General features: G+C 43.9%; 1 protein-coding gene across 1 annotated transcript in view; it reads right to left on the bottom strand.

The window, feature by feature from the left end:
* Ints9 (integrator complex subunit 9) overlaps positions 1 to 14,143 on the bottom strand; it is a 94,989-nt gene that overhangs the window by 25,282 nt on the left and 55,564 nt on the right. The window contains exons 7-9 of the mRNA XM_037208274.1: positions 10,699 to 10,819; positions 9,895 to 10,029; positions 1,239 to 1,350 (exon numbers count right to left, since the gene is read on the bottom strand). Of these exons, the coding sequence (XP_037064169.1) occupies positions 1,239 to 1,350; positions 9,895 to 10,029; positions 10,699 to 10,819 (368 nt within the window). The remainder of the gene's footprint in view (positions 1 to 1,238; positions 1,351 to 9,894; positions 10,030 to 10,698; positions 10,820 to 14,143) is intronic.

The following is a 14,143-nucleotide window of genomic DNA, read 5'->3' on the forward strand; positions in this document are numbered from 1 at the left end:
ATCTCAGTTTGTTCCTCTCAAGTTCTTATCCATCTAGTTCTTCCATTCTCTTCTCTCTTCTCTGTCCTCTCGTGCCCTGGGAGTCCCGGTATATATACACTTACAAGCAGTATTCCCTTAGCAGTGCAAAACCAGGCTTCCAGGGTCAAATGGAGGGGTGATAAGAATCACACAGGGAGGCAATAACCGTTAATTATCACTTGCAACCCCAAAGGGAAGTGACCAATGGGGAAATGAATTAACTAAAGGCTAAATTCAGGTAATATCTAAGAAGAGGGCTCTTATGTGCTCAACTATAATCTTAAACGTGGTTGGTAGAAAGTGTTAAGAATCTATAAGTTGCTAGGTCAATGGGAGAAAATAAAACTGTCTTCTTTTTTTCTGTAGCTCCTGTCTGTCCAAGCTGTCTGCCGTTTTTCTGCATGGTGGGGGAAAGTGTGCTCAGTCGCTAGGCAACCTGTGTACAGCTAGATGCCTCTGGTGATAGTTAAAGGGAGATCTGGAACTGGTGGTAAGGTTTGGGAAAAGAGGAAGTAAGGCTTAATTGGCACATCTGCCAGGCCTTCTCAAACAGGTAGCCCGGATGCTTAAGTCTGTTCTTAGAGAGTACAGAGGTATCTCTGATAAGGTACTTCCCTCCATCTGGGGATGGACCTGGCCGGATGCTGCTAATGATGATAATTACAGGGAGGAGTTCTGGCTGAGCATAGCTGTTAGTGCAGAAGGTTATCTAAATATTCCTAGAAGTGGTTAGGTAAGGAGTTAGCGGTCTATAAAGTTAGTAAGGTGGTAAGAAAGGAGGGTCCGAGCTAAATTGTGTAAAGCTATTACTTAACGTCCACCTGACCTAGGTGGTGTCTCCTTGTGGAATTTACCTTAAATCAGGAGACTTGCATGTGGACTGTTATTACTGCTAGTCCTTGAAAGTAGCCAAGGGAGATATCTGATTCCAGAGAAAGCCTTTCCTGAGGCAGTTCTCCAAATACCTAAAATGTGTATGTCCAGAGAGTGATCAGTCCACACTGTTAGCCTTTCTTAGGGAAAAGTCAATTGGGAAAACTATGAAGGCACACATGATTTTCATAACAGAACACAGCTGATATATAACAAGCCAAGTAACACCAAAAACTCCTTGGGATTTGGCTTCCTCTGGAGGAATTCCCTGATTCCTCCAGGTAGTGACTTTGCCATAACCAGCTGAGTTCTTATGATATATTCCTGCGGCCCGCAGCACTTACCCAGGTTGCTGCAGAACTCGCCCACCATGCCGTCGGGGTTGGCAGTAGGGATCTGCGTGAGTCCTGTGAGAACCAGAACATCGCTGTTTTTGAGAGAAGCTTGGTCCATGGGCTGAAAGACAAAAGAAAGCTCTAATTAACAACTTACAAAGGACTGTTATCTATAAGCAATGAAGGGACAAGAGCAAATGCTTCTCTCACTGGGTCTAGTCCAGCAGCAAGTTCTTCCACAGTGGTGGCTTCACAACTCTGGAGTGAGCAACAGTTCTCTGTCATGACTGGCTGGCCTCACATCATATCCAACTTCAAAGAACTAGACTTTTAAGATCACTGTTTTCCTGTCAATCACAGAAAGGCTTCCTATTTCCAGTACTTCCCTCTTCTGAATGCCATGCAATCTATATGCTTTTATTCATTCATTCATTCATTCATTCATTCATTCATTCATTCATTCTTTTGGAGATAGGATTTCTCTGTGTAGTTTTGGTGCCTGTCCTGGATCTTGCTCTGTAGACCAGGCTGGCCTTGAACTCACAGAGATCTGCCTGGCTCTGCCTCCCAAATGCTGGGATTAAAAGGCGTGCGCCACCCCGCCTGGATCTACATGTTTTTAAACTTTAGCATGGATCAAGGTCACCCAGAAGGTGTGCTAGACAAGGGTTGCTGAGCTCACTCCCCTAGTTTCTGATTTGTTCCAAAGCAGGGCCTGAGCATCTGCATTTCTAGTAAGTTTCTAGTGAATGCCCTTGCTGCTTGCCTGAGAATCACATCTGAACTGAATAACTGCATTCTCTTAGTAACTGTTAAGTGTAGGAGACAAGCACATGTTATGGGAAGACAGAGGCAAGGTGATTTACCTGTGTAGCAAGGGTTGGAGGAATCGGAAGGACCACTCGTGCCTATTCCCAATTCCTAACTAGCCCTAGAACCTTGAGCAAGCTTTGAGCCAGGTTTCCTATGAAATGGCCGGTCCTGACCTACCTCCTTCAGCTGACTTTTGTGAGTCTTGGAGGCTCACACACTCTATCTGTGTGTGAACTGAGACCCCCAATGGCACATGACAAGGAGTTCTTTATGATGTTGGCATTTATTTTTACCCAGCATGATTTAAACTGTGATTATTTTCAGAGCACTTAAAAAGATTCTGCTTTTCAGCATAAATTAGGATTTGACTGAAAACAAAGGTACAAGAACCGAGAGGCTGGAGAGTTTACAAATGTTTTCATCTTGTGACTATCTGTCCCGAAAAAGCCCAGACCACACACTTTATGAAGACCTCTCATTCCTTTGGTATACTCCCTAGTAAAGAAAGAACATCCAAGTCGGGTGGTGGTGGCACACGCCTTTAATCCCAGCACTCGGGAGGCAGAGGCAGGCGGATCTCTGTGAGTTCGAGGCCAGCCTGGACTACCAAGTGAGTTCCAGGAAAGGTGCAAAGCTACACAGAGAAACCCTGTCTTGGAAAAAAAAAACAAAACAAAACAAAAAAAAAAAAAAAAAACAAAAAAAACAAACAAAAAAAACCAAAAAAAAAAAAAAATTCAAATACAGTAGCCCAGCAAAGCCCCAAATCTATATTGTCAACTCCGAGTATCTGTACCTCTTGAGAGATTCTCCTTTGAGTGTCCAAGTATGGAGACACGGGCTTCATTATTTTATTAAATAACAAGGTGTGGTCCTGTTACAAACTGCTCCTAACCTGGAAGAAACTTCTTTAGCTGGGCAGAGAGAGCTCAGTGTTGAACATGCAGTACATGACTGGCTTGGTTCCTCCCCACAGGTATTGACTAATGCATCCAACGGCCTTTTCTCTTCTTGGGCAGAACTTCTCAGACCCACACCTATGTACTACTGTCTCCACAAGAGGAAGTAAGTGTGCACTGGTGGCGGCACAATGCTTTTTAGCAGTAGCTACGCATGAGCCCCGGACTGCTGCCCGTGAACACCGGGAGGACACGGAAATGGTGAGAAAGGCACCCAGCCGTGCAGTGAGTGACACATCTGCCTTAAGACAGCAACCAAACTGAGTGAGACCGAGGGGACCTCAGAGGCTCCCAAACCCCCTGAAACAGTGGATTTGATTCTGTGTGCCTCTGTAGATTTAACTAGGTGGTCAGAAAGGGCCATCACCCCAACGTTTAAGAAGGACTGAACCAGGATAAAACATAATGGGGAGCAAACTACTCTGACACTGACTCTGAGCCTCCTCCGTCAATATCTCCTTATGAAAATTAAAAACCCACCAACTAATGCAGGGCGGGTCTAGTGTGAGCACCCTGAGCTGGAACCATTTCAAGATACTTGGCGGTCAGGTTACAGACCTTGTAGTTTCAGCCCTACACAGAGACAGCCTTATTGAGTCCCAGGGCTTCAGGATAGACACAGGCTCAAAAGGCTTTAGCAACACTCTTCGTACCCAAGCGACACTTCAAATATCTGTACTTTACCAAAGATAACTACATATATTACTGATGTCAAGAGTCACTTGATGAGTGCTTAAGTGGGAATATTTTGTTTAAACCCAAAAATAAAAACTTACCTTATTCAACAATCAAAAGTACCCCACAAAACTGACAGTTATAAGCACATGGAATAAAATAGTAAAAACTCTAAGCTTAGGGGGCTGGAAAGATGGTTCAGGATTGCAGAGGACTGGAGTTCAGGTCCCATCACCTACACAGTGACTCAAAATCATCCATAACTCCAGTTCTAGGGGATTTGATACCTTCTTCTAACCTCTGTAAGTACCAGGCATGTACATGGTGCACAGGCATACATACACACAGACAAAATATCTATATACATAAAAACAAAACAAAACAAAACACTCAAAACTCTAAGCTTAGTAAGAACTGTGTTTACTGTTTTGGTCCTCTAACAATTTAATTTATAAGCACACATTCACTTATAAAACACACAACAGGTTTGGTTATGACATTTTCATTCACATATATAATGCACACTGATCATATTCATTTCTCCATTACCTCTTTCCTGCCTCTCCCCTCCCAACAGTCTCCTTCTCTTTCCACATAACTTTTATGATTTCGTGTGTGCAAGTGTGGTGGCATGTATGATATATATACATGTACACATGAAGGTGTGCATGCCTATGTGTGCATGTGCACTAGTAAAAAGAGAGTGTAACTGAGAAAGTAGTGGAAAGGAGTAAAAAGAGAAAGAACGTAACTGAGGCAAGGGAGGAAGGGCTAAGAGTCAGAAGGGCAGGCAATCGGGGTCAGCAGCCTGATGGAAGACAACGCAGGCCAAGGGGTAGGGAAATCCAGGACACTCCTAAGGTCAGGTAGTGTTTCACTCTTAGATGTGAAACAGGATCCAGGGGTAAAACAAAAGGCAGCCAGGTTGCGGAAGACCAGCTGGTTGAAATATGCAGGAGAAACGGCAGCCTGGTTAAGAGGAAGTGGAAACAGTAGTCAGCAAGGAGTCAGAAGTCTGAAGGCCTTTACACCCTAAAATCCTACAGCAGAAAAGAAGGAGTGAAACAGTTACAGTTAAGGACTAATCACCTAGGAGAGGAAAAAATACACCCCAGACCGTGAAGTACAACTCTGCTCTCCAAAACCAGTTCAAACCCACCCTTTCACGAACTCTCCATCCCCTAGCTGAAGGCCCACACTCCCCAGTGGACTTCTGGTCTTATAATCATGTTGTTCAACTGCACATGGAGAAAAGCTCTTCCCCTATATAAAGGCCATATCCACCATCTTGTCTTCCTCGTCTCTTCAGACACTCCATTGCTAATGGGAGGGACTCAGGGAATAGCACTGGCTCATGAGAAGCGAATACACAAGCACACACAGGAATGCTCTTAAGCAGCACACACTAATTTTTTTTTGTGTGTGTGTGTACAGAAACATCAAATTTATTCCAATTTGAGCATATATAAATATAAAATACCTAAAATCTCACTGGCTGAAGAGTTTGACAATCATAATGACAAAATGGGACCACAGGGGCACAATCAACGCTGTGAGAATTCTGCACATTTGTTTCATTAACAAAGACAAGGAACAAATAGAGAGGGGACAGTAAACATGAAATAGATTTAGAGAGTCCAACAATGTTTAGTGCATAAACTATTTATTGTTTATATATTTTATATTTTTCGGACAAGGTCGTACTATGCATTGGCCTTGACTTGAGACAGCACACACTATTTTTGAGGGTAGCAAATACTCTGAGGAGAGGCAGCGTCCAGTCAAATGAGACCAACAATGGAGAGCAAATGGAGAAAGACTGCAGAGGCCAGCCTACTGCGATCCTCTCCTGCCTTTCTGGGCCCATTAGGTGAGCCAGAGGCACCAAGAGATGAAGGGCCTGTTGTTGTAGCTCAGCTTTCTTGTGGCCCTTGTCCCAATTATATGACATTTGACTTTCACTGCGGAGCATCCACATCTAAGTACTGCATCACAACAACAACAACAACAAACCAGAAACAAAAACCAACAAACAACAGCAAAACTTTTGGGAAAATTCAGAAAAAAAACCTCAACAATACAAAATCAAACCCACAAATGGAGTGGCTACCTTAGCTCTTAGCTCAATGGTTTTAAGGGCTTCAAAAATGAACATATTTTCTTTAGGATTATGGGAGGAATGCACATTTATGAGAGCATGGACAACCAGACTTCGAGAAAACAAAGCAAGGATGTGAACTCTGTCCAAGTGCTCACAGGACATGAACTGAGGAGGGAATATGGCAGACCTCCACACAATGTAGCCCATTCAGCTACAACAACAACAATGAAAATCTTGTCATGTGCAGCAGAATGGATGCAACTGGGAACAGTACATTAGGAAATTACCAGCTATAGGAACACAGAAAGCAAAGCACTGCATGTTCTCTCTCATGTGCAGAAAGAAAAAAAATTCCACAGCCCCCCACCCCAAAGCAAAAGAGGCCCGTGATTAGAAGGCACTGGGAGAGGGGTGGTGAGAAGGACAGACAATGGCTGGATGTGATCAATATGCACTGCATGCATGTGTGGAGACAGCACAGTGAAGTCAGTGTGTACAATTAACTGTGCTAACAGCAACAAAACCAAGAATTAAAAAAAAAAAAAAATCTGTCTAACCCATGTCTAACCAGACAGAAGGGACTAAGAACAAAACTACAGTAAAATACCATTGGGCTACTCAAGGAATGACACTGTGGAGGACAGTATAACCTGCTTCAGATGAATCAAAAGCACTGCACACCAAGACCTAACCGTTAAATGACAAAGGTTTCTTTGTGTAACCTTGGCTGTCCTGGAACTTACTCTGTAATCCAGGCTGACCTCGAACTCACAGAGATCTACCCACCTCTGCCTCCCGAGTAGTAGGATCAAAGGCGTGCACTACCACCGCCCAGCTCAGCCTATGTTTTCTTTTTTCTTTTTTTTTTTTAAAAAAAGATTTATTTATTTATTTTATGTATATGAGTGTTCTGTATGCCAGCAGAAGGCACCAGATCTTATTAGAGGTGGTTATGAGCCACCATGGGTTGCTGGGAATTGAACTCAGGACCTCTGGAAGAGCAGCTAGTATGCTCTTCACCTCTGAGTCATCTCTCCAGCCCCAGCCTATGTTTTCTATGTTTTCAAGCCATCTCTCCACTCCTGCTGCTTCCATTTTAGGCAAAGGCGTCATACCTTGTATTTACAGATCACTGCAGCAGCCTGTGCTGTTTTTCTGCTCAAAAGGCTCCCATCAGGCAGAGCAGAGGGCAGCAAACTTTCTGTGAAGTTTAACTTTAACCCTGCCCTCACGGCACAGACCGAACTAGAAACGATCCACAAACAGGTGTGTCTGTAACCCAATAAAACCTGGTTTAATTAATTAATCAATTATTTCCCCCAGAACAAGTGGTGGGTCAGATACAGCTCTGGGTACAGTTTCTTTACCTCCACGGTAGACCATCATGCTTTTTCAAACTAAAACTTCTTTATTCCCACTTACTCAATACAAAAACAACTATACAGGTGAAGGGGGAAAAAAACCTATCTTTTCCTTTGTTACCTAAAGTACAGGTTGCCAACTAGAAATTAAAACCAATGATTTAGGTATGTTGCTCATTATTCTCAAGACCTTATTTTCCCTTTAAATTTATAGCCCTTGTAAAGACAATTTACTGGAAATTACGTCAACAGTACTGTAAAGGTTTTGATCCAACAGGACAAATCAGAGCAGTTGGCAGCCAAGTCATCCTCCTGTCTTTTAGGGCAGAATACATCAAGAATGAAAGAAGCTGCCAATAAAAAATTTGATTCAATGAGGCAGATTATAATGACATTGATGGGATTTTGATCTCAATAATCGGGAAGGGCCCAGGATTCTGCTAGCTACAGGAAAACACAGGAACTTGTCTCCTCTAGACCTTGAGATAAACTTGGTTGTAAAAGAAGGTGAGTCGGGTGGTGGTATACCTGTAATGATAGTACTTTGGAGGGAGAGGCAGGAGGACAGAGTTCAAGGCCATCCTTAGCTAGATATCACATTTGAGGCTAGCCTGGGTCACATGAGAGTCTGTCCCCGCCCCGACAGAAAACACGAATAAACACTGCAGACTGGCAGCAGCACCTAGTGTTTCAAGCAGAACAGAGTTATTTTTTCCTATTTGCAAATATGGTATGCTAATTAGCTTGAGTTAGCCATTCTGTAAGGTGTATATGTATGTATGCATACACATACAAATATCATGTTTAAGTCACACATTTATCTGTCACAAGTAGAGCAAATATTTCTACAACCTGAGGACTTTCTGTAAGAACTGTGGCAAGCACTAACCCTGCAAAGGAACAGAGCACAGGGGTGAGATTCTCTATGTACCCAGGGAAAGAAAGCAAATCTGCCACAGGAGGAGGTAGGAAGCTGTGACCAAAGCAACTGTCAGGGAAAGGGCAGAGCTACAAGGAAGCACAAGGGCCCGGGCTCCAAGTCTAAGCCTTAACTTCCATTTTACAATGAAGACAATAACATCTTAAGGTTACATTCATAAAGTAATCAAATTTCAAAGAAAAAATGTGACAGGGACTCCTACAAGTTATCTATATGTTCAGAAACTGATGACCTAATCTTGACCACTCTTCCTTTACAAACACAAAAGAATCGGGATTTATAAAATCAACTGTAAGTTCTCTACAAACACCCAAGGATTAAATATTATATTCATAACAATGTTTACGTGTAACTTATTGCCAAATGTAACTGTAATGCATGACTAACTTAAATCTGCTAATAGCTTTCCCTCTACATTAAAATGGGAAATGGTGGTGGGTAGTGCAAGCTTTTGAGCCCAGCACTTGGAGGCAGAGGAAGGTCAACCTCTGTCAGCTGGAAGCCAACCTGGTCTAGACAGTGAGTTCCAGGCTGGCCAGGGCTACATGGTAAGACCCTGTTTCAATAAAACAAAACATAACATACACTACAGCGGGGCTTGGGAAGTGGCTCAGTGAGCAAAGTGCCAGCAGCATAAGCTTGAGGACTTGAGTTCAGATCCTGAGCACCACTTAAAAAGCTGAGTCTGGGCATGGAGAGATGGCTCAGTGGTTAAGAGCACTGGCTGCTCTTCCAGAGGCCCTGAGTTCAATTCCCAGCAACCATATGGTGGCTCACAACTGTTTGTTATGGGATCTGATTCTCTCTTCTGGTATGCATGAAGACAGGTCATTCATATACATAAAATAAATAAATATTAAAAAAAAAAGGCTGAGTCTGACTGCACATGCCTGCAACCTATCTGAGTTGGGGGTGGAGACAGGGGACTCCATGAGGCTTACTGGCCAGCCAGTTTAGCAGAACGGTGAGCTTCAAGTTCAATTAGAGATCCTGACTCACAGAGTCAAGGTAGAGATGGGTCAAGAAAAGATGACTTTTTTTTCTCATGCATATGTATACACAGGCACATACCCACACTACACACATACACACCACAATTACACCACAAAACACAACAAAATAAACAAAACCCAACCAGAACTCAATCATGGTCTACAAAGGCCAGGGTGAGCTGGCCTTGCTCCTTTCCTGGCTGTGTAGTACACTGCAGTCACACCGGCTTTCTCTGCTCTTCACACGCCCTGCCTGCTCTGTTCCAGGGACTCTTCAGCCATCACTGTAGGCTCTTCAATGTTGATTTCAGAAGGACCACCCAGTTTAGATTATCTTCACTCCTCTAGAAATAAACCTTCTGTGCTGTTCCCAGAACTCCTACCTCAGTCTGAAACCACACAGCTCATTTCTTGACTCATCTTTGTCCTAGTCACTATCAACTGAAGATAAGATGTACAAGCAGAGACCTTGCCTGGTGATCACTCAATCCTGACACTGAGACCAGTGCTTGATTCCTGCCTTTGTAAGTATTCAGCAGTTAGTATGTGCTGAGAGAATTAACAATCTCTGTGTTCTACATCAGGCCACCTACATCAGCAGGGTCTTGGGAAGACCAAGAATCATCAACCCAGAGGTGACCTTGAGCACAACAGAATTCCTTCCAAGGAAAGCACAACTCTGAACGTAGGGACCTAAACAATCTAACTCTCCCAGAGTATCTAAGACACAGAAATTATGATGGTTTAAAAACTGCCCATAGTACACTGGAGACATTTTGAATTTGAATTAAATAAGCATAGGTTGGTGATGAAAGTTAATTTACCTGAGGGTGTGTGGTAAGCAACGAGGATCCGGAGACGTAAGATACTTTCTCATAATGGGACTGGATAATCCAGTTGGAGCTTCCTAGGGCATAGCCAGAGCTTAGAGGGGTCACCTGAACAGCACCAAAAAGCTCCTAAAAAGAACCACACAGAAAGCATGTCAGCCATCAGCAAGTCAAGTCAGTTTAAAAGAAAGAGCAAGAAATGTCCTTATTTTAAAGCAAACTGAAGACCAAAGGGAATAGTACAGTCTGTGCAGTGGACAAGGGAAGCAATCCTGGGGTGTCTGCCACCTCAGTCTCTGCTGTTTTGTCCTCAGGTACACAGGGCCCAGGCACTTTAAAGAGCAAGGGTGACAAGTTACCCAAGAGAACCAGAAGTCAAAGACCACTTTTTCTTTTCCACTGTAGGTGAGGTTCCAGTTCTGAGTGGCTCCAGCTGCAGGGCAACACCAGAGCAGGAATCCTTAATTTAGGTCAGCTCTCAAATCACCCTTGGGAAGCTGCTTCTCTTTCCTATTGCCTATGTCTCAGATGGGTAAAGTTGTGTCTGGTTTCTTGGGAAACAGGATGGGACAGATCTCCAGACTCAGCCAACCCAGTTCGAGCTGGTGTCAGGGACTGGGGGTGATGAATGGGTACCACTGAAAAGCAAGGAGGGTGGAGAAAATCCACCTACATTCTTTTTTCTTGGAACTACAACGAAGGTGACAGGGCAGCTTGAAGAAGAGCCACAAGAGCCCCCCAGGGACTCAACACAGGGCCAGCCCTCCTGAAAACCCTCACAGAGACGCCAACACTCACAATTTTCTGAGAATATCCCACCAGCTGGATTTTACTCAGGGCAGAGTTCACTTCCTGCATTGTGTAGCATCTTCTCCAGGTGGATACTTCCACTGCGTCCTTGAGAGGAGAAGGCAGCAGCCTGCAAACACATCACAATGTCAATCACTAGGTGAACATGTCATCAATTAATAGATATTTCTAATAATATGACCACTTTCCTTAAGTTGGTCAGTTTATTAGCATAGGACGATTCATGGATTCCTTCATGATCATTATTTACATAATGTTAGCGTTACTGTTGTCTCTTTCAGATTCTAATAATTTGAGTCCTTTTTTTTCCCTTTCTGTCAATCCAGGAAAAGACTGTCCATTTTACTGTTTTTTTTTTTTTTTTTGCTTTTTTTTTTTGTTTTGTTTTGTTTTAAGTGTGTGTGGTCGCTTAGTGGGTAACAGTATTTCTTGAACAAGCTTGATGACCTGAGCTCAATCCCTGGAATCTAGGTAAAAATCTGGATGCAGTGGTGAGCATCTGTGATCCCAGGACTCTTACTGTGAGGTGAAGGAGACAGGAAAATTGGCAGGAAGCTCATGGGCCAGCTAGCCGGGAGCATGCAGTGTAGTGGCAGAATCGAGAGACCCAGCCTTAAGGTGAGCACCAACTTCCAAAGCTGTCCTGACTTCCACACAAGCACCATGGTACCCCCACAATTTTAAATCTTTTGATTTTGTTAATTTTTTTCCTTTTATGTTTCTATTTCCATTTTATTTATACAGCATATAGTTTTTTTTTGTCGTCCCCCGCCCAGACAAGGTTTCTCTGTGTAGCTCTAGCTGTCCTGGAACTCGCTCTGTAGACCAGACTAGCCTCGAACTCATAGAGATCCACCTGCCTCTGTCTCCCGAGTGCTGGGATTAAAGGCGTATACAACCTCCACCTGGCTAGTTACTATTTTTTTTGAACCTAGGCTGATAATCCCTACAGTCCAATTGGACTGTCCTGCCCATTCATATTTATTTCTATTACTGATAGAGTTGGATTGTATTTTCCACCTTAACTTTTCTGTTTGTCCCACTTCTTTTTTGTCCCTCTATCCTTCCTTTGTTTTAAATACTTATTTATTTATTTATTTACTTAATGTACACTGGGGTTTTGCCTGCATGTGTATCTCTGTATATGAGGGTCTCAGATCCCCTAGAACTGGTTTTACAGACAGATAGTTGTGAATTGCCGTGTGGGTGCTGGGAATTGAACCCGGGTCCTTTGGAAGAGCGGCCTGTGCTTTTAACCCCATCCTGCCACTTTACCACTTTCTTTTGTACTATTTTCTGAAGTAGCTTTTAAGTTGATCATTTTCCATCATTTTTGAATTATTTTATTAATAGTGTCTGCAGGTTTAACATATATACATTAAAAATGATTTATTTCAGCCAGGCAGTGCTGGTATATGTCTTTAATTCCAGCACTCGGGAGGCAGAGGCAGATGGATCTCTGTGAGTTCGAGGCCAGCCTGGTCTACAGAGCAAGTTCCAGGTCAGTCAGGGTTACACAGAGAAATCCTACCTTGAAAAAACAAAAAACCTCTTTTATTTTTCGTGTGTATGTGTGAACGGGAGTGGGTAATACCATACCAACAAGACCACACATAAGAGGGAGCCAGATCCCCTGAAACTGGAGTTACAGGCAGTTACAAACTAACTGCTATGTGGATGCTCTCAACCACTGAGCTGCCTCCCTCTCCAGCCCCTTATACACACTCTAACACAGAACAGTTCTACTTGAACTATAACCATGTTCTGTTGTCTCCTTCCCACAGTGCTGGGGACGAACCCAGGCCCTTGCACGTTGTAGATTATGCTCTGTCTCTGAGCTATACCCCAGACCAGGCATTTCTACCTAACATCTCATGTTCTCTTTCCTGTTCACAAAAGATGAATGTGGCCATTAATACCACCATCAAAAACATCTCTGTGATGAACAAACATTCTTGTTCTAAAATGTATGAGGCACAATCTGGTGAACTGAATGCATGCATGAGGCTCTACTCTCCCCCCAAACACACTGCACAGCGGAGGGTTTCACTCTCTCATACCCCCATCCTCATCTGTACTCTAACGGTTCCCCCTATACTCAGGTTAAAACTCAAGGCTTTTGCTGTATTCTGTCTCCCAGTGCCAGGTTTCCCAAGCTGGAAACCCATCTTCTCATGACCTGTCTTTCACATTTTAGATGGGTAACAACACATTGCTACTCCAGACCTAGACCACTGTCCCATTTTTAGGTCTCACGACAGCGTCTGTGCCAAGTGCTCTATTACAGGCTCTGGGAAAATGTCTGGCCTGCTTATGAGGGAGCAGGGAAGTGGTCAGGAAGCACCTTGGACAAGGCCATGGACAGCATGCTGTTATAGCTTCTCTACTTCAGGTAGCCCAGAAACAGCTGCTTTGAGGAAGTGGGACTGTGACAGGGTGGAAAGCCAGGAGTGACATCCAGAGAAACCTGGATTTCAACCCAAGGTCACCCCTTACCTCTGAGCTGCAGTCTTCATTTATAAAACAGGGATATCAGGAGTTTTCTATTAGAAGGGCGAGAGACACAATGGATGCACAGTGTCTGCTGCAGCCACACTAACACCCATCCTTTGTACCTCCTCTAAGTTCCCGCCACCAGGGTTCAGTGCTTGGACCGCCCAGCACTACCCTCCAGGAAAAATAATGACTTGTCCCTAGGGCTGCAGGGGAGCCCCATTCCTTGACTTCAGGCCAGAGCGGGAAGGCTGTCATCTCGAGAGCGGACAGAAGAGCCGAGTGCAGCCCTAAGCGCATCACTCCTTTCCGGTGAGGGTTTTACACGGCTCCTCTGTGACTGGCTCCCTTCTCTAGGAGACTGACTAAAGTCACACACAGCTACTTTTCCTGTGGCTTTCCTTACCCATCACTTGATCCCTGGCACTTCTAAGTGCCAGGCAGCCCTTAGTTTTCCTTCCAGCTAGGACTGGTATCTGTAGCAGTCTTTGTCAACAGGAGTCCCTCTGCTGGAGAGTAAACAGTCTTGAGTCCACCAACACTTGGAGTCAGGATCTGAATCTTTTTTTTTTTTTGGTTTTTCGAGACAGGGTTTCTCTGTGTAGCTTGGGTGCCTTTCCTGGATCTCACTCTGTAGACCAGGCTGGCCTCGAACTCACAAAGATCTGCCTGCCTCTGCCTCCCAAGTGCGGGGATTAAAGGCGTGCACCACCACTGCACAGTTCAGGGTCCGAATCTTAAGGGAACGTTGTGAACTCGACTATGGGAAATATCTACTGTTTTTGTCTCTGGTAATTGAGGGTCTAGTTTTAGAGAAGGTACTGGGGGTCTTTTTAGGTAGGAAAACAATCTATTCAAGTCATGTAAAGGCTAGAACTTACAAACGCAGTGTCAAGAGAAGCTGAAGACAGCACTCTTTCCACAGAAACCTCCCCTCCAT

Source organism: Peromyscus leucopus, chromosome 9 (assembly GCF_004664715.2).
Source record: "Peromyscus leucopus breed LL Stock chromosome 9, UCI_PerLeu_2.1, whole genome shotgun sequence".
NCBI classification, from domain to species: Eukaryota; Metazoa; Chordata; class Mammalia; order Rodentia; family Cricetidae; genus Peromyscus; species Peromyscus leucopus.